This window comes from Emydura macquarii, unplaced genomic scaffold (assembly GCF_026122565.2).
Source record: "Emydura macquarii macquarii isolate MOO-44397 ecotype Brisbane River unplaced genomic scaffold, CSIRO-AGI_Emac_v2 contig_3220, whole genome shotgun sequence".
NCBI classification, from domain to species: domain Eukaryota; kingdom Metazoa; phylum Chordata; order Testudines; family Chelidae; genus Emydura; species Emydura macquarii.
In genome coordinates this window covers 5,056,109-5,077,048 of record NW_027133357.1, presented here as the reverse complement: position 1 = coordinate 5,077,048, position 20,940 = coordinate 5,056,109, and the positions used below count along the sequence as shown (strand labels likewise).

Below are 20,940 nucleotides of genomic sequence, written 5' to 3'. Positions count from 1 at the left end.
ACTCCAAGAAATGCTCCGCGAGGAACAATCTTGCACTAGACTGAGCCGAGAGGCTTGGCCATCACCTAGGACAGGTGCATGTGGCCGGAGCAGTGCAGCCAAATACACAGATCAGCGGTCCAGGCTGGTACACTGAGTGAATACACTATGAGAACGCCCCACCTGCTGCTATTTTCTTTGAGTGGTGATGAAGGGGATCAGACCAACAGCCCAAGGAGACCCAAGTCCAGTTTGTCCATGGAAAGGTACCACATAGGCAGCACTAGCTTCTGTCACAGCGCTGCGTCAGTGCGCATGGCTCTGAAGTGAGCGGGGTGGCTGCTAGAAGGGAGAGAAGTTCTGTCTCTGGCCGATCCAAGCTTTAGCCTCCTTACCCAGACTGGCAACAGGGCAGGAAGGGCCGGTGGGAGGGAGGTTTTAGCAGTCCCTGTTGGCTGGGAATTGGACTAGAAGACAGAAGAGAGCAGTAACAGGTCATTCCTGGACTAGATGAGAACTAGTCATCCAGACAGGATAACCCCAGATTCCACTACCAGTCATGATAGCTACACTTCACTGCTTTGCTTTGCTTTCACTCAGCAGCTGCTCACTCCCAAGACAGCCCTGGGGGTTACAGACCCAGGACCTCCAATGAGGACATGGCATTTCTAGGTTTCTAAGCAACCCCAGGCTAAGGAGGCCCAAGCCCGTAGCAGAGGAGTTTCCTCTGGTCACATCTAAAAACCTTTGAGGGCAGCGATTGGTTAGGGCCTTGTCAAAGCAGCACCTCCTTACTCCCTGATCTGTTCATTTCACTGCTGAACAAGCGTCAAGCCTGGCGGCAGACCCCCACTGCGCACTGACAGAACTGGTCACCCAAGGAGCGTTCCAAAGGCGGATCTCCATTTCACAGATGGGAAGAAAACCTGTAGTGACCGGCCAAGGTCACGCAAGGAACCAGGAGAAGAACTCAGGTCTCCTGACTCTGTTCTAACCACTAGATCACCCTGCCGCCCAGAGGAAGACAGAGGGGTCCTGCCTCACACATGGCCAACGAAGTGAGCCAAGTTACAGCTGCAGAGCGTTTACTGTTAAGCGACAACCTCAGAGGAAGGAAGCTACCGGCTTTGAGCTTGTGAACTGAGCACTTCTGATACTGAAGCCAGTCGAGGGAGTAGGTTGTGCCCTCCCTACCTGTTTCTTTTATGTCACATAACCATAACCTCCATGCATATCGTCTCCCAGAATCTCCTCTCTAACTCCTTCCTTCCAGCTGGAGTGAGTCCAGATAAGCCCCGTGGAGAGATGTTTCTGGCTGCTGCTTGTTTTAACTCTTGGCCCAGTGCTTTTATCGATTGCAGAAGAGAAGCCGATCAGCCAGAGACATGTATTGACCGGCTGATCAGTTAAGGGGAGAGGTTGTAATTGATCTGTATGAAAGCTGCGGCTGATTTGTTGGCTTGGAATACAATACCTGCCCGCCGAGGCATGAGAAAAGTTAATGAGTCACAGTGATCGTCCAAGGTGGGCCAATCTGTCATTGGGGTGATGCTAAAAGAGAAACTAGAAGTCAAACAGTAAAAGGCTCCAGTGTCAGCCTGGACTTGTGCTGAACACTTAATTGGAGGCAACAGCTTCCGAACTCCCACTTCCAGCATGGCAATTATTTCCCTACACCACACCGGACCATTCCCCTGGGAGCTGCTTTCCTCCTGCTGATTCAGCTGACTGGAGGCTCTGGCATCAAGGGAAGGAGGGGTCTGGAAAGCTCTGAAGTCAGATCTAGAGAGGATGCTGGGCAGCCAACTAGATGAGCTTGCAGTGGAATATGACACGCGGAGAAACAAAGACTCTTTTAGGCTGCACATACCGAGTCACCCTAGATCCTCTCTGTGCAGCTCCGATGGCACCGTGCCTAGAGCATGGCACACAGTCCTGGGGTCCTCATTGCCAGGAAGATACAGACCAACGGGAGAAGATCAAGGAAAATGCTAGTAGTCACTTCTAAGAGCCAACCACATAGGGACTGTGGTGGGGCAGACAGCTGTCTGAGTATGAGAAAGAGCTGAACGGGGGACAAGTAGCTAAGGTGGTGCATAGTGGGTAGGAATATTGGGTTGAAGTGAAAGAGGAAGCTCTTTCTAAGCAGAGCTATCAGGCAGAGGTACAGGCCCCAACTTAAGTGCTGAGAGCACCAGAATCCAATACCGACTTGGACAAAGCAACGTGTTATAAATAGGCTTGGAAGATTAGATTATCGGTAAATGTCAATTTCATCGCACATGCACAAATCAATGACAAATATTCCTATCGATCATCGACGTTGACAGCCAGCCAAAATAAGAATAATGCTGTTGAGAATTTAGTAGAGTGTGACTTAAGGCTATTTCCTTTGTCTAGTCTGACATGTGATGTTAACATTATAAAAGTTTTAACTGTTGGGATCTCAACATCTATGTCACTAAATTATTGTCTAATTCCCTCTCCATTCCAGACCCCTTCTCCCCAATTTCCCACAACTGCGAAAATTAAAAGATAAAAATCCTCTCTCCTGTTGCAAAAGCTCAGGTGTAAGCCCAGCCTTTCCTGATCCTTGGGATTAGTGACAGAGCACGAGAGCCTATAGAACAGACATTTCCAGGAGTCAGTTGTTCTGGTGCCTGCTGCACTTGGAACAGCCGCAGCTCCACAGCACCAAGCGAGCAGTGAGTAAGTGGGTGAACTTGGGGCGAAGAGCACTATGTAGCACCAGACATTGCGCCAGGTTTACCCACCTCTGGAGACATGCAGCGCAAGCTGCTGGTCCTGTCCCAGGCCTTTGTTGAGGAAAAGCTTGCCATAGAACCAGACCACTGGACAATTATCCCCTTAAGAGACTAAAGTTCATTTCACTTGTGATCCAAACTGGATTTGAATCTAGGTCTCCAGAGGTGAAAGGCAGAAGAGACAAGCTGCTGTGCCCCTGGAACCAACTGAGTGAAAGGGTAAATCTCACAAGCCAAAGATTTCCCTCTATCCCATGTTTCAGGAGCAGCTTCCAGGAGGGAGACGTTCAGTAAGAAGGTTTTGATCTTAAGGGATAACAGGATTGAAACTCAATCAGGGCCTGTCACCAGACAGACATTCAGACTAGCATGTCTATTACAGCACAGACTCTATAGCCCTGCGTGCGTAGCCATGGATGGAAGGCGTAAGGCCCTATGGCATTTTCAGCCTCACGAGACCAGCCCCATTACCCACAGGCAATGGACACAGTGCACTAGAAATTTCAGACCAGTCCTGCTCTCGGGTAGGTAATTCACTTGGCTCACACAGCTCTGCCTCGAATCCAGGAGATCAGACCAGAAGGATGAGCCACAGCGGGGGCTTGGTGCCATGTTGCACCCGTAGAGCACTAAGTTACAGACTAGCCAGGGGCCCCCTCTCAGTTGCTCAGTTACAGGACTGAAGTTTGGTTCTTTTGCGGATACTTACATAGGAAAGGAAATTCCCCTGGGAGAGGGTGGGGAAATCGGCAAGCCACGTTTGGTCTTTAGGCTTCGTGCCATTGCTTCCCCAGCCCTTACGCACAGCTCAATCCTGCAGGGTGCTGAGCACCCTCAGCTCCCACTGAATGCAAGTTGAAAGGACTAAGCCCCTCACAGGATCAGGCCCTTGGAATCAGACACCGTCAACTCAGTCAGGGCCTGATCCAAACCCCAGTGAAATCGGAGGGAGTCTTCACTGACTTCAGTGTACTTTGCATCAGGCCCTTAATGGCAGTTTGAAAACATGTTTGACCTCATGACAGACTAGCATCCTATTTCTAACAAGATTCTGTAAACCTCTATTTTTAAAAAGGGACACTGAACGTTTTTGGGGGGGCAAGGAGCGGTTAGACTTTAAACATTCCCCTGCGATGCAATGAACCCAAACAAAAAAACAGCACAGACCAGAACTGCAACTTCACGTGAGTGAACCTGACCAGATGCTGTAGGGAAACTGATCAGCTAATAAGAAGAAAGCTTTAAAAAAAAAAAAAAAAAAAAAGCAGCAGCACAGCAGAAGCAGGAGAAATCAATTCATGTTTTAAAAGCTCTCGGTTTGACTCAGCTGTGGCTGCATTAACAACAGAGCAGCAATCTTATTTTAACTTTGTTTTGTATGTCAATAAGGTCCTTTACAGCTCCAGTGTTTGGGTGTTGCACAAGTGCTACCTCGGAATTCCGGTGATAAGAGCAAGAAAAATTCAGCTGAGTTTAAGCAAAGCCTGCCAATAAATAAAAGGCTCCACTATGTGTAAAACCACCGCCGGATTAAGCGCATTCAAATGTAAATAGACCCTTGGCACTTTCGCTTCTGCTGGGCCCTCGTTGTTACATGGCTTAAGCCAATCCAAAAAGAGGAGGAAAGTGGCAGCAAGGTTAAAGTGCAACTCTAGCTTTGTGCAGACATTGAACAGCAAAGAGATCCACTCCTGCAGGATAAGCTTGTCCGATCCTACCAGTTTAGAACAACTGCAGCACCACATCAACAGTGACAGCCTGTTCTGAGCATCGGATGTCACTTACCTACATATTCGGAGAGGAACACGACAAAGAATGGAGTGACCAGGTCATTTATCCCCTGGACGTAGCCACTGGCTGGGTGTCGGATGGCCCAGATAAACAGGATTCTTTCAAAGATCTATGAAAGGCAAGGAGGAAAGCCAGACACCTGTGTTAGCCAGGCCCAGAGAAGAAGCAGAGAAGTATGCATGGGGGCTGAGGGGTGTGTGTATGTGTGTGTCATGGTTTGGCAGAGCCATTCCTAGCAGCAACACTGATAGGAACAAAAGTAAACAAGCTAAAGTACCAGGGCTCCTGGGTGTAAATGAAGCATAGATCCCCCTCTCAGCCTAGCCCACACGTCCCCAAACGTCAGTGTTAGGTCTCCTTGGTGAAGCCTGGGATTAAGTGAATACGGAGCCTGATTCGCTAAGATCCAGATGCAGCCCTGGATTGGTTTCAAGCCCTTCCAAAGGCCAGGAAGAGTTTGCAGTGTATTACCAGAGCTGTCTGACTCGCTGAAAATTGCCAGAGCTGGTCACCCAAGATATTCATCTGCACATGAGCTTGAGTCTTTAACTGTTGAGCTAATAGCAGCATTGTCAGATGGCTCCAGACTGAGCCAGTTCCCTGCTATTGAACATCCAAGTTCGAAGCCAGGCTGCTGTGTCTGTTTTCTGCAGTGGTACGTCAGGGGCCCGTTATGGACCCCAAAATAGTTAGAAAAACCCTTGGGTGCCCTGCTTGTATGATTTCCCTGAGGATTATACAACACGCTTTGACCAACTCCATACAGGCTTCTTCCAAAGTATCCTTGTGCCTAGGCTCCAGAATCCCACGTCCTCTTCTGGCAGATCGATGTCCTGTGATCGGAGAGACGCTAGTGGGAAGAGGCGTCAGGTTCCAGATGCCCTAGCAGAGCTCTGCCTATGTGCAAGTCTTTGAGTTCCTCCTACAACACATGCTAGTCCTCTTTGGGAACTGGAGGACCAAGACCTCTGAACCGGATTCATCTCCACTTAAGGCAATCTTATCAAAGTGCTTGTACAGTCTCTCAAAGGTGATCCTAGCAACCCCCCTCAACGTTCTGTACCTCTCTTCCAACAGAGGCTGGGATTCTCATGCCACTTCCCACACGTCCTCTTCCAGTGAAAAGGCATGCACATCCAACTTTGATGGCAAGAATTTAAACACATCCTATTCTGGCTTGAGCTGGTTTCAAATAGAACTTCAGATTCTTGACCAATTCTCAGTTACCTTTAGCCAACGATATCTGTGCCCTTCATAAACTGGAGCTCCTGGCCAGTTTACCTAGGTCAGATCTTTAGCCCAAAAGGTTTAAAGGAACTTTCCTGGTAAGTCATTAGGATTTATCTACCCAAGGAAATTTACCTGCAGAACTATACCAATATAGTTAAACGGCTAGAACTCTCCAGGCATATACACTTATTCTGGAATCACAGGGCCTTGTCCAAGGTTAGTTTATGTTTCTTTCAAAGCATGACTGAGTCCAATCGTGGTTTTGTTCCATTGAAAGAAGAGCCCAACCAAACACACTCTTGCCATGAGGTAGAAGGGACTGGACTTGCCATTCAACAGCCAGGACACCTAACTAAAGATATGATGCAGGTGTCTGTGGTCTAATGGATAGAGCATTGACTGTGGCCATAAGAGACCAGGGTTCTTATTCCAAATCTGTCAATAATCTGCTGTGACCTTGGACAAGTCACATCCACTCTGTGCCTCAGTTTCTCCTTCCCCCTTTTGTCTTATCTATTTAGATTATAGGCTTTCTGGGGCAGGTGCTGTCGTTTGCTGCACGCGCGTACAGAACCCAGCACAATGTGGCCCTGATCTCAGTTGGGACGCCAACAGTGCCCCCTTCTAGTTTTACCCAGAGGAAACACCCCGTCTTGTGCAAAAATCCCCCTTTCCAAGGGGCACTGGTGTCTGACCGGTGGGGTGGGAATAGCTACATTTTACATCCAAACTCCCCATCCAAACAGACTGAGGTGAGACTGGTCCTAAACCACACATAAGAAAGGAAGGAAACCCGCCCTGGGTGGATGCAAATCTCCAATTCCAGATGATTAGATTAAATCCACTGGGAGCTATCAGAATGGCCCTCAGCAGAAAATAGGTGCCCCTAGGAGAACACACCAAAGCCAGATGGGGCTGAAGCCCTGGGTGGAATGGGAGAGTCTCTCACTAGAAGCCCATGATCACCAGCCAGATTTGGCCTGCCCCACTGCGGAAAAGCTAGGGAGACTCATCCCTCCTCACCTCCTGGACTAGCGGCTGCTGGAAGAGCGGGATGAGAGGGTTTGTCCTGGGAATGTCGATGTGGATCTGAAAGAGAAGAGAGGCAGAGCGGGTCAGACACACTGACCTCGACTGTCAGGCTGGGATAGGAGAGGGAGCCTTGATTCACATGTACAAGTCACAGCGCAGCCCTTCCCTCCCTGGGCTGATGGAGTCCGACTCCCTCTATCACCCCCAGGGACAGAGACATTTGCTGAGAGGCGGAGGGAAGTGTCTGAACTCCAGCCCCACTGCTCAGTTCTGGGGAAGGAGGGGGAGCAATTAGGACGGCAAAGAGACCTTCAATCTAGCGACCGGTGCACAGGTGGCAATTGAGAGAAGACGGGAGTCCAGCTGACGAGAACCATTGACACATGGGGGCGCTAAACCCTGCCCTCACTGGGGGAGCTGGACTCCAGCTCATTCGGCTTTCCCCAGCTTTAGCTACCAGAGGCCAGGTCAGAGAGCAGCAGCAAGGGAAGAGGGAGAACAGGGAAGCATTGTACAGGGGGAAGAGGCTGGGTGGCTGAAGGGCCTCACCCCTGTGTGCAGGGACCAAGAGGAGGAGCCAGGTCCATACCTGCCGGTAGGTGTCCTGATGATGCTCTTCGTTCCTGGAATCGTAATACTGCTGGATGAAGCCAAAATACTCCTCTCGCTTGCGCTGCAAGGTCAGCTTCCTCCGCTCCTTGTTCGCAGGCAGATAACCCTGCAGCAGAGAGCAGCCCGTCAAGGCAGGTCCCCTTCCCCTCTCCTGCCAGTCCCCTGCATTCATGCCGGGCAGCACTTTGTCCAGGAAGCACTTCCAGCCTGCGTGCAAAGGTTGGGGGAGGGGGAGCTCTCTAGGGCTTCAGAGCACCCAGCACGTGACGCCTGATATCCTTCCTTCCTGACCCCAGGGTAATCTGCCGACACCCAGCTGCAGGAGATCTGATCACTTGTTTTCACGTGACCAGCTAAAGACAGCACAGGGCAGGACTATTTGCCAATGGCCAGTAAGACAGGGAGGGCCTGCAGCGGGGAGCTCTGCAGGTTGACTACGCAGGGTGTGCAGGGGCAGCCAGTGCTCCACTCCCAGTGGGGTGAGCATTCAACTCAAGCAGCACTTCTCAGGGTGCACAGAGGGGCTGGGTAGTGCCAAGGTTCGCTAGACCCTGCGAGGTCCTGTGAGGAAAGGGGTTGATGCAGAGGAAACGAATGTGTAGCATGTGCAAGATCAGAGCTCTGCTGAGGAAGAACTTGTTGGCTTTAAACACAGAGGCAGCACAAGCAAAGGGAGTGGGGAGCCTTAATTGTATTTTAACACGGCTTCTGCTGCTCCCCGTGTGCGCCCGTTTCATGGCGCCCATTGACAACCTCATGAAGTGTGGCCTTTTCAGATTAGGAATCTCAGGTCTCTACGGCCGTGGTTTTTCTGCAAGACTCCTCAGAGGACTGGAGAACTAGCAGCACTGGGACATCACACCTGACTCAAACCTGTGCAACTGCAGGGAGGGATTTTTAATGATGGCAGAGGTTAGCCATGGTGCTTAAGGCACTGATGGAAGATGCTCCCATACTATGGCGCTGAGTGTGATAAACAACTATTCTATACTATACAGAGGCTGTTAATGTTTTTGTTCTGGTTCAAAATCGGTGTAATTCAAACTTCTGAGACAGGCTCCGGGGGAAAGCTCTTTGGGTGAAAATCCAGAGCCTCCACCTTTTCAGCTGACGGCTGAGAGCAATTTAACGCCAGTGCTCCCTCCAGCAACCCAAAGACAGCCAGACTAGATCACCTTGCGCTTTCTAACAGTAAGCCAAGCAGGAAGGTTTTCTTTGCTGGAAAAATTAGGCCTTTTATATCATGAAGGAGCAGCAAATGAGCCAGGCCAAAAAAACCCCAAACACCCCCGATCTTGTTTGCAGATTCCCTTTACGGGCTTGTCCTAAGCCTCTCCATGTGGCTGGTTTTAGTGGTGTGGTCACCGCTCTGTGCCCCGGATGCATTCGCACACCCCAGTGTACACCTCAATGGTATGCTAGTGAAGCTCTGCTGCTGCTGGTGTGTGTGGCTGGAGCTAAGTACAACCACGTCACCTCCCTGAGGTCCCTTTGCCAGTGCTAACCCTCCACCCATCTTGGGGTTCAAGCCCTTTGGTTCTCCTCTTGTCGTCCGATCCTAGATCCCTCGCTCCTTAGGTGCCTCTGTCTCCCCATGTTCGTGTGCTTTCTTCTCCCGACAGTCAGAGCAGCCTCCCATTCCCCAGCCAGTAAGCAACCCCCTTCAGATGCCTCCTTAAAACCCACTGATTCCACTGAGCCTCCTTCACGGAGGGTCTCTGCACCTGGAATCCTATTTGCCTAGATGAGATTGCAGGCTCCTTGGGGCAGCGCTCTCCGTTCCATTCTGCCACATACCTTTAAGGTGCCCTGCAAAGACGACTGTTCTTTGCCATGTAGCACACAGCGCGGCACGTACAGGAAAGGGCAATTTATACATAAGCAACAGCTCCTTACTCAAGGTCACGTCCCACCACGGTACTGGGCAGTCCTGGATCTAGATGGTCACACATGGATCTCCTCCGGGGACATGTACTTAGAGCTGATCACATCTAGTTCTACACAGACAGGAGTGTTCCTGTCTAGCAAGCATCAGGCACGTTCAGTGGCACGCCCTTCTGCGTGTACAAGTTCACACGCGGGCCCCTAGGCTGTGATCACCCTCGTGCACCCATTGATTGCAGCACGGAGGTGGATTTGAATGTGTCATGCCAGGGGTTGCCGTGCCCAACTCTGCGCAAGACTGCCTCAGCCTTTCCCCAGGAATCCCAGGCCTCAGTGTTCGGTACTCACCGACAGGAGTCGCCACGTCACCGGCCGGACCTCTCTGGGCACGCCAGGCCAGCTGCACTTCCTCAGCTCATCTGCAAACGGACAGTGGTTTCAATGGATTAGATCCTAGGCGCGTCCTGAATGAGGTCCCCGGCTAGGCAGAACTACACCTAAAAGGAGAGGAAACCCCAGTCTGCTCCTGCAGGCTCCGGATACACTGAGCCCCCAGGAAGGCTCCAAGTCAGCGATGCCTGGGATGGGTTGCTCAGTTTAAGCACAGAACAATCATGCTCATTGATAACAATCGACAGGAGGCTGCAGCGGGCGAAAGCAGCTGATGGGGTAGAGCCCATCCCAGCAGCACCAAGCCTCCCACCAAGTCCAGTGCAGCTCAGCGATCCCAGTGGCACTGCCCCACATTTGACTGGCTCAGAAGTGCCCTAATGACCCACCCAGCTTTCCCGCGGGGGCTGCCCCTAAGCTCACACTCACCCAGGTCCGTATTGTGGCTGGAGAGGAGCTGCCGGAACTTCTCCAGGCGAGTTTTCTCCCGCACGGTCATCGGGGGAGCCCCCGACGCGTTCTGGTCCGAGATGCGGGCGACGAGCGGAATGATGGGTCTGAGCGGAAGGGACTGCTGTTTGTGGAGGGCGTTCCGCACGCAAGCATCCTCTGGAAGAAGGTGCAGAGAGTTCACATGTGCTGTGAGCAGAGGGGCTGGCGGGCAGGCAGACAGTCGCAGTTAAAGCGCAGGAGACCTAGGTTCTAGTCCTCATTCGCCTACCAATCTGTGCCTCGGTTTCCCCATCTGCATCATGGGGATAAATCCCTACCTCAATTCATTCATTCATATTTGTACAAGTGCTTTAGGATCCTCAGATAGTACAGAAGTATCTCAGGAGCCCCCCAATAAATGTGGCTGCTCTCTAGCCACTGGAAAATGCTTCAAAAAGTTTATTGGTCCAGAAACAATTTGATCTGGTCTCCTGAGTGCACCCAGGGAGCTGCTGAGATCACCATCCTTTGAATCAGAGAGTCTACAGTCAGAAGGGATCACTAGATCACCTAGACACAGGCCTCCAACACCCCCCAGTACCCGCACACTATATCCAACTACTGAAACCAGACCAAAAATATTCCAGTCCACAGGAGACTAGGTTATTACGTGCTACAGGCAGAGACTAGGAAGGGCCCATGTGCACCAGTGCAGAGGAAGGCAAACATCCCCAATGTCACTGCCAATCTGACCTGGGGGAAAATTCCTTCCTGATCTCACATATAACCATTAGTTAGACCCTGAGTATGTAAGAACCTGCCAGGCAAGCACCTAAGGTGTTTAGTGCCACCTCAAAGCCCTGGCTCACCCCATCCATTGTCCCATCATCAGCCATGGCCAAATCTGATGCTTCATAGGAAGGAGACAAAAAAACCTAGAATACACTGGGGGGAAACATCCCTTCCTGACCCCTGCAGGTGACGGACTGATGTCCTGAAGCATGAGATTTGGGAACATAAAACAAACCAGAAAGAGACCAGGCTGCCAAGCCCTGCAGTCCACCATCACAAGTAACGCAGCGTACAATCACGCTCGCACATTTGCCCGACTCTCCCTTCAAACTAATTCAGTAGTTTGCCCCTCCCCACCCTACCCCCTTTCCAATCACCACCTCACTTGCTTTCCCCCACCCTGTATCACATCCACATTCCAGCTTGAATGCAAGAGCTGCTGCTTGAGAGCAGGAGTCCCGGCTTTGCAGTAGCAGCTCTCATACGCTTTCCCACCATGAACCACTGACCCAGCCTGAGGATGTCACAGCACAGGTTGGGATGCCAGGATGGCCTGGCTGCAAACCCATCAGCTCAGCTCCCTGCAGCTGTTCTTCCATAACTTCCTCCTGTTCTACCCTTCCCTCTCATTCCCAGCACTGCTCCTTTCCTTCCTTCCCCCCTTTGGCATTCAGCATGCCTGCCTGATGCTTGACCACTCCGCCACACCGCAGAGAAGTAAGGGAGCTGGGGAGTCCCAGAGAAACCAGCCGTGAAGTGTGCCCCACCTTGCCTCCTTTAGGCTAACAAGTGATCAGATTTTGAACAGAAACAGAGGAATTACATGTCTCCTGATGCCACCTGGTGGCTGGATTCATCTGCCGGCTCCTTTTCACATGGCGAGGACCCAGCCCAGAGCTGCGACGGCGTTTCTAGATCCACTAGCACAGGGGGTCTCAAACTTTTTCTGCTGGCCCCCCCCTTTGAAAATATTTCAGGCTGTGATGACACCTCCTCTCCCTGCAGCAGGGTTACCATATTTCAGGTTCCCAAGTACAGGACCCTGCGGGGGGTGTACAGCTCTGAAGGGAGCACCACTGCCAGCAATAGCGCAGACGCGATGGTGGTATGGCATGGCACTGCCACCCTTCTGCGCTGCTGCTGGTGGCGGCGCTGCTTTCAGAGCTGGGTGCCTGGCCAGCAGCCACCGCTTTCGCGACCCCCTACGAGAGCCTGGTGACCCCCTTTTGGGTCAGGACCCCCCAGTCTGAGAAATGCTGCGTAACAGCATGAAAGGACATGCTCGTATGACCTCAGACTCGGACTCTAAGGTCAGAAGGGACCATCGTGATCATCTAGTCTGACCTCCTGCACAATGCAGGTCACAGACCCTCACCCACCCCTCCTGTAACAGACCCCTAACCTCTGGCTGAGTTACTGACGTCCTCTAATCATGGTTTAAAGGCTTCAAGATACAGAGAATCCACCATTGACACTAGTTTAAACCTGTAAGTGACCCAGGCTCCATGCTGCAGAGGAAGGCGAAAACCCCCCAGGGTCTCTGCCAATCTGATCCGGGAGAAAATTCCTTCCTGACCCCAAATGTGGCAATCAGTTAGACCCCGAGCATATGGGCAAGACCCATCAGACAGACATCTGGGAAAGAATTCTCTGTAGAGACTCAGAGCCCTCCTCATCTAGTGTCCTATCGGCCTGCAGCCTGCTGAAAGGATGCTGACAGGTATTTGGCAGATGATAGAGCAATCACATACCTGGGATCCGACCAGGATGCGGCACCAACCTGGTAGGACACCTAAGCCAGAGGAGTTAATATAGTGCACCAGATATGGGATCAAGGCAGTGTGTCCCATCAGACTCAAAGGATCCCATTCCGACCTGTTCCAAGTGGGCACAGCTCCACCAGAGCTGCATTCGCTTCAGAAAGGTCTGAATTTGGCCCTGAGAGTCCAAGAGCAGCACGTGGAGCTCCACAGAACTGTAGGGCCAAGCATCTCTGACAGAGCTGAATCAGACGGCCTGGAGCTGAAGCACTGGAATAGAATGGAGGGGGATCACCTGGGCAAACGAAGGCTTTGGAATTAGTATCTGGAGGCTGAATTCTGCAGTCAACCAACACAGCACAGGGACACTAGCTAGAGACAAAATGCAAAGGCAGCCAGCTAGGATACTATATGAGCAACAGGCTGGGCAATGCCTCTGGATAGGGGCTCTCTTACCAGGTGATCTGGACAGCTGGGCCTCACTGCTAGACTTGATGACCTTGCAGTTTGTTGGCATCTCGCTGAGAGCAGACTGGGCCCTCTCGGGTTTCATGCGCAGCTTGCTGTGATTCTCCAGCACCTGGGCCGCTGTGGCCTTGGCCACTTTAGAGTTCAGGGTTTGGAAAGCGGAGAAGTCCTCGTCTTCGTCGTCGCCGATGTCCCAGGCGTCACTGGTGTTGCGCGCGAACTCGTGAAAGCTCGAGGCCTTCTTATTCTTCAGGGGCAGCGCGTTGCCTTTGGAACGTTCCGTAATGAAGCTGGGAGCAAGGGAAATAGGGTAAGTGCCCCAGAAAAAGCCAACCCCATGTTCTTTACTCCTCCCACAATACCATCCCATGCACCCTCTTCTCTTCCTTCCCGGTACAATCCCTTCCCCTTCCAAACACTTCCTTCCCTTTGCCCTCTGGTACGCCTCACGCTCCCAATGCCTCTTCATCTCATGGTACGATCTCTTCCCCCCCTTACCAGGAATGCATTAAATCCCTCCATGCAACCCCCCTTACTTCAAATACAATGCTGGAAGGCAGAACAGAGCTGGTACAGACTCAACGCATGGAAGGCCAATGCTCCAGCTAATCGTCCCTAGCAGGAAGGTGCCAAAGTCTGTCTACTCTACCCAGCAGGGGAAAGGAGAGGAACCGATTCAGCTCCTAGGCTCGCAACCGCCACACTCACATACAAAGAACAGTAAAAATAACGGATACGTTCATCCCATCCCGGGGGAGGTGTATCAGAGCCGGAGACAGGAGCAGCTCTGGGCTCACGTGTGCACACACGCAGGATGCAGCTGTGATCGCTCACACCGACCAGAGACTGGCCTGCTGATGTTTTCAGACACCGGAAGAGTGCTCCCACTGCCCGCAAACGCCAACAGTCAAAGTCCACAAGCTGAAGGCACCTTCCCCGCTACATGAGACTGATTGTGATAAGGAGCCAAAGCCAGGAGATCAAGTCTCCCTTTCAGTGCTGGGGAAAGGGGCCGACTCTACTGTCCTAGGGGCTGTAGTGCTGTCCGTTCAGAGCAGAGGCAGCACGGGAAGCAGTAGAGACACGGTCCCACACACACTCTGCCAGGTCCTCCCCGCTGCCCCGGAGGGATCCCCTAAAAGAGCGAAGGGAATTCAGTCACCACGGCCCAAGAAATCCTTGCTCTCCCTGCTGACAGCACCCGAGGTGGTGATTGTGATAGTAGTTCTATGATGTGGACTCCTTCCACTAAGGGGAGGCCACGGGCTCATTTCTCACAGGCCATCAAAAAGCCATCAACAGGGAACAGATTCCAACTGATGCCCTACAGCTGGAAGGCTACAAGGGAGTATGCGAACTCTGGGGAGTCCCTGCTCAGAGAGGGACAGAGAACATCTAGCAAAGCAAAAGTTTACAAGCCCCCCAACAGGAACAGAGCCAGAAGGGGGCAATGCGGCACTTACTTTTTGGTAAGCCGGGGGTCCAGGGGAGGGTGTTGGGCTCCGTAGACAGGCTGAATACTGCAGGGGAAACAAAAGCCACAGAAGATTTGCGAATAACTGCCTCAGCCTCGGACAGGGTCACGTTCCTCAGCTGTTCTTGGGAGCCGAGAGCAACTTCATTAGGAGTCAGAGTTCAAAGTCTTGGACCAAAGAGCCACAATCAGCTGAAGGTTTATTCTTTGTGAGAGCAGAAAAGACACTGTAAACTATCAGCCGCATTCTGGCTCAGCTGGGAAGGAGAGAGCAGGTCACTGGGCGTCTGGCTTCTGGGTTCTATTCCTGGCAGGGTCACTGATTCATTGTGAAAGCATGAGCCTCAGTTTCCCCTCACCTGTAAATTCAAGCCAACAGTCACCTACATCAATGGGGCATCAGAGGCGTCATTCATTATGCCTTGAAATCCTCAGATGAAGGTGCTCAGCGAAGGGCAAAGCATTACAGCCACTAGCACTCCCAGCTCTTGACGAAAAAGGTGGGGGTTTGAGCTCTCCCCAGTTCTTGGGCTCTCAGTCCTTGCTGAGTAGTGCAAAAAGTTATGAGGACAACACGGTATAAAGAGGCATGACTGGAGCTCAAATCCCAGCTTGGTCAGTGACATCTGGGACGAGTAACTTCACCTTCATGCCTTGGGTTCTCTACCTGAGGAACAGGACTAGAACTCCCCTCATTCAAAGGAGGCAAGAATGTTTTGAAGCTCTAAACGACTATGCAACGAGGCCTATCCTTCACAGATGTAAACTGAGGCCATCACTACTTTTGCAGGCAATTTAAAGATCCCCAAGGCAATTTACACAGGGGAGTAGGGGATTCATTCCAACGTTTAGCCGAGATTCAAGCTGGTTATACATGCCTCACCCCACTCCCCTTCCAACCCCCAGGCCTGTGCGCTCTATTGCTGTGTCTGCCTCCACCGCTCTAGAGTAATGCTCTGAGAGGCGCTAACATTCCTGGAGGATGGGAAACGCTCTCTCTAACCAAACCTCATCCCTCTGCACACGTCACATATTTTATTTAACGGCAGAGGCAACAGGGCCCGTTCTTAGCCGGTGTCAGCAGACCCAGCTCCATCTGAGTCAATGGAATTGCAATTGCTTCCACCATTGACTCCAGGCAGAGCCAGCAGCACAGAGAGCTGGGCCTTACGGGACAGGAGGGAGAAGGCAGTCCGGCTGCAGCGGGGGAACGTGCTGAGAACAATCTGGCTAAGGGGAGGGAGAGGGCGGCAGCACAGATACAATGTGGTAGGATGGAGAAACAGAAGAGTGACCGAGGGCACAGGCAGTTGCAGTGCAGCCACAGGGTGACAATGGGCCCTGAACCCAGGAAAAGCAATGGGTGCCGGACATGTGGGCTTTTCTTGCTGCATCAGCAACTCCCATCTTTCAGGCTGAAGCTCCCAATAGACAAGCTGTATTTACCCACCAGTGATCAGGCTGGGAAGGAGTTTGCTGGCTAATTAAGATCTAGGTATCAGGACAGCCATTAAACAGAGGTGGCTGTGTTGGTGGGCATAACGAGCAGATTATCTAGGGCAAAACAAGATCAATGCTGCTCACAAATGACTCGTATCAGCTTCTTTCAGAAGCCAGCCAAGTTGTTTTAAAGCTTAACAGGAGTTTTAAAAATCTCGTAACCAGCTCACCAAGCCGTCCCTCTCTATACACTGATCAGTGTCACATGTGACCGAGAATCCACACGCTCCTTGTGGGACATGGACACACAGGGAGGGCACTAGGGAAGGACTGACACATGAATACTGAAGTCCCCTTTGGGAACATATCATTGGCCTCAACTCTAGGATCCTGCCTCAGGCTGGCTGTGGCCAATACCTGATGCTGCGGAGGAAGATGAAACCCCTACCCTTAATGCACATGGTGAATCCTGAAGGGCTGGGCCCATTTAGGGAGGCAGGAAATGCTTCCTTATGTCCCAGAGCAATCAGCTAATACCCCCAAGCACAGATCTAAACTTTTGAGATTGCACACTCTAAATCGCTAATCAATGCAAGATATCTTAAGGAGGTGGGGTGATTTTCTACGCAGGTCTCTTTAAGCTATCTCAAGGTCAACACCCATAAAAAGAGATAACCCAGATCACAAGTCACTTCTGAAACTGTAGCCCACAAGCTACGGTTATTTTCATACGACTAGCTAAAAATGTCATCGGTCAAGCACTTCCCAGCTCCCCTTTGGGAAGCTAGCTGCAGCATCTGACACTGGCTTCCTGAAGCAGCGAGTTCCACAGGCTGACAAAAGCAACATTTCCTTTTGTTTGTTCTGCCATTCATTTCACTGCCATCGCCCTTACGGGATGATGTAAAGGGCAGAATGAGGAAGAAATACAAAACGCTCCCAAGGAGAAAGCTACAATGACTTCTAGGGTATGTTGGCAATTCCATGAGCTTTCACTTTAAAGAAAAAGCCTCACTTCCTTAGCCTGCCATCCCCAGCCAGTAAACCAGGCCAGAAACATAACACCAATAAGGACCAGCTGATGAGATTAGCACATTGCAAACTTCCCCTAACCATGCTACTTATAGAATTGCTGAAAATGACTACATTTAACTCTAACTTTATGGTGGTTGGACTGGGAGTTTTTGTAGAGGTGGATAGCAAAATCTATCAGCTTCAAGAGCTATTCACATCAATGGCCTGCCTGAGCCAGCCAGCGATACAAAAATATCCAGAACAAGACTGGGAACAGCCTAGCAGCCAACATATGGCAATTTAAAAGTTTTTTTTTAAAAGTAATATTCAGTCCTTAGTGTCTGATCCTGTTCCCACTGGCTTCAAAGGGAGAAGGATCAGGTCACTACAAAGTCCCTTCATTGGAGGATCTCAAACGTTTTGCAATATTGGGTCAAACTTTCCCCACTTTTACAGCTCGGGAAACTGAAGCAGGGGAAGAGGTAAATGAGACCAGTAAGGAATTTTTAATAAGTCATCTCATGGAATGTAGAGATTTCATTTCCTTTGCACCACTAATGCCATTTACTCAGCTTAGCTAGTGTGATCAATTCCACTTTCTGTATCTAGTCAGTTTCATTTGCTCCTTCTGTTCCACTAGTGAAAGGCTCTGGGTCAGCAGTGTAGTGCAGTGAATAGGGCACTGGGTCAGGAGATATACTCTTAATTCCCATCTCTGCACCGTTCAAGATCACAAAGCAGCTCAAGTCACTTCATCTCTCTGTGTCTCTCTTCCCTCTCCCACCTTTGTCTATTTAAGTTGGAAGCTCCCTGGGGCAGGAACTCTCTCTCCACATTCAGTGCCTAGATTAACGGGGTCCTGACCTCAGCAGGGACTTCTAAGATCTACTGTCTATAAATAGATAATAAAGTTGCTTGGGTTGTCAATGCCACAGCAGAAAGTAAAAACCAAGAAGCCTGTCAGTGCCACTCAAAAATATATCACATTTCTATTCCCATTAGGCTTTGCAACCTACTTTATCATTAAAACCCCGAGCAATGGGCCCAAACTTCCTAGTGCCCTAGAGAACCTGTCTCTGTAGCACAGGAAACCTGAACACCAAGCCTTGTGCAGGAGAACAAGTGAAACTGACCTGTCTTGTTTCACTGAACAAAATCCAAGTAATCAACCAGGTTCATTATTCCCATTGGAATAGTGCATGGTTATTAGCAAGAAATCAAACCTTCATTTTTTGATTTTTGGTTTTTATCCTGAAGCTGTGACCTTTTAATATTGATGTACCATTTAATCAGCCTGTCTTTAATTTGAGAGGCCGTGTGGCTTGGTAGACTCAGTCTGGGTTTTGTTCCAGCTCTGCTACTGCTGGGGCATATCAGGCAAGTCACTTCACCTTATGCCTCACTGCCCTCCACCTGCCCTAGTTTCTAAAATGGGAATGACACCACCCACCAAGTGCTTTAAGATCTGCGGATGAAAAGCACTCTATATCAGAGAACTGGTGGATGAAGAAAGCCTGAGTGCTTATCCAAACCCTTTGAAATCATCTCCGGTCCCTTCCAGGGTGATCAGCATAGAGGGAAGGAGCCAGCAAACACAAAGGAAAAGACCTGAGAAAGTTTGGATAAGCAGCTCTTAGGTAACCTTAATCTCTTGTGGCCCTCAGCCTTGAGTCTCCTTCCCTCCTCCATGCTCTGCTGACTTGCCAGGAGTGATGGCTTCAAAATGTGGGTGATTCAGAGCTTCTCTGGGATACCCTGAGGGTTCCTGGTTATGGGAAAGGATCAGAATGCAGGGATCTAAGAACAGAGACATCCCCACCTTGCACTGCTGGATTTGATCAAATATTAGCACTCTGACCTGTTTAGAGACAGGAATTCAATGTTTTATGAAGTTTGAGTTCCTTGTCTGGGCTGGCTGGCTCCTTGTTATTTTCCCAAACCAGTTTGCCTGGTTAAGCTCTCAAAAGTTGATCTCAAAGTGGTTAGAGATGGAAGAGACTTGCTATCTGAAAGACCTCCTCTCTACTCTGGCAGGATGTGAACTCCAGATAAGGAACATACCAGATAGTAAGATTACACTTACAGACACGTGCATGCACATTGTGGAATTTATTTTCCAGAAGAAAAGGAAGAGTTGTGGCTTATGTCTGTGGCTTCCCCCCAGTCTGGATTGTCCCAACAATCTGAGTTTGAGCAGGGACAGTGAGTGAAAGTGAGAGTGCATCAGAAAGAAAGAGAATTAACTAGTCAAGCAGGATTTAAAGCCAGCTAAGCATTTCAAAGGCTATGCATTTGCACACTAGGAGGAGATTGCAGGATCAAGATGAGATTAATAGGGGTGCAGAAACCTTGAAGGCCAAACGAACTGTTCAGACACAAACTTTAATCTAACCTTACAATACTACTCTCAGGGACATGGGTGATTCTCCCCAGTCCTTTACTTTGTATTTGTCTACGGGAACCTTCCTCTCAAAACCACATGGGAGGAGTCTCTCTCCAGAGCAGATTTCCTGCCCCCAGCTCTCATAAATATTTTTTAACACAATGCTTTGTGCATTTCTCCCTCCAAGTAAGTGTCTCTTGCTCTAAAGGAAGCAGCACCTTACTGCTCCCCAGCCAGAGGAAGTGAGGTGAGGAAGGTGCCCCCACAGCCTGCATCATAGACACTTCCTGAGGATGAAGCAGGGTTTAAGGGGAGTGCAGTGAATTACAATCTCATGCGGGATGCAAAGACACCCATTCTGCTCCCTGCTTGTGGGTGAGGGGAGATTTTGCTGTTCAAGGAGAAGCTTCCAGGGCAGTGTATAACCTTGGGGGAAGGAAGGGCTCCTACTTCGACATTTGTGGGAGGGGGGCACTGTATAACCCCAGCTCTGAAGTTGCCCTTTGGATGACCAGAAAGCCCCTCTCCACCTTGCCTCCTGTCTGCCCCACTCCCTCCCCACTTCAGGACAAGGAGGGAAGGAGAAAGGACTTGCTGATTCCCCACCCCCCAATATCCAGGCCAAATTGTTCCCTCTCCCTTCCTGGGCAAGCTCCTCAGCTCCCTGCGTAAATGGGGGGAGAGGAATGGGCCCCCACGAAACACTAAGACTCGGTCTGACCCCACTCTCTGAGAAGTGGATGCAAAGAGCGGGTGCCCCGGGCCGGGGCTAGGAAGTCCCTGTTAGTTGGTATCGATAATCGATCAGGAGGGGAGCGGGGAGGAGTGTTGCCCACTCCCAGACTGGGCTGGGGGGTATCACCGACTAGACGGTTCCGATCCCAGGGCGTGTCACAGATTAGCCGGGGCTGGGACCGAGCCCGGGGGTGTCACTGCCACCGATTAGCCGAGACCGAGCCCGGGGGTGTCACTGCCACCGATTAGCCGGGACCGAGTCCGGGGTTCGGGGGGGGAGTCACCGATTAGCCGGGACCAAGCCCGGGGTCCGGGCGCCCCCCGCGCACTCACCTCCCCGGCAGCTTGGCGCTCCGCTTCCAGAACTGCTTGCTGCTCTCGGCGGCCATGCTTGGGGCCGGGCCCCGGCCGGCTCCGGGGGGGACGAGCGGGGGCGGCAGGTCCCGGAGCCGCGGGCCGAGGCCGCTTCACCTCGCCCCTCTGTAGGCCCCGCTCCCAGGCTCCGGCGCCGCCATCTTGGATCCGGGAGGGCAAAGCCCGGTCATTGGCTGCCTGGCTCGACGGCCTCCGAACCAGCCAATCCCGAGCCGGGATCCGACAGGGACGTGAAGCGAGGGAGCGCGGGGCCTGGCAGAGAGGGCGGGATTGCAAGGCGGGAGAGACCACCTGCGCATAGGGGGGGACTAAACCATTTTAATTGGAGGGGTGGAGTGAACCATGTCCACTGAGGAGGGGGGAGTCTTAGGTTATATCGTCTTT

General features: G+C 51.3%; 1 protein-coding gene across 1 annotated transcript in view; it reads right to left on the bottom strand.

Moving 5' to 3' along the window:
- Positions 1-20,693, bottom strand: part of TBC1D22B (TBC1 domain family member 22B) — a 35,733-nt gene extending 15,040 nt beyond the window's left edge. The window contains exons 1-8 of the mRNA XM_067531539.1: positions 20,515-20,693; positions 14,599-14,655; positions 13,124-13,425; positions 10,113-10,292; positions 9,642-9,712; positions 7,387-7,515; positions 6,789-6,854; positions 4,530-4,644 (exon numbers count right to left, since the gene is read on the bottom strand). Of these exons, the coding sequence (XP_067387640.1) occupies positions 4,530-4,644; positions 6,789-6,854; positions 7,387-7,515; positions 9,642-9,712; positions 10,113-10,292; positions 13,124-13,425; positions 14,599-14,655; positions 20,515-20,570 (976 nt within the window). The 5' untranslated portion in view covers positions 20,571-20,693. The remainder of the gene's footprint in view (positions 1-4,529; positions 4,645-6,788; positions 6,855-7,386; positions 7,516-9,641; positions 9,713-10,112; positions 10,293-13,123; positions 13,426-14,598; positions 14,656-20,514) is intronic.
- Between the last annotated feature and the right edge of the window lie 247 nt (positions 20,694-20,940).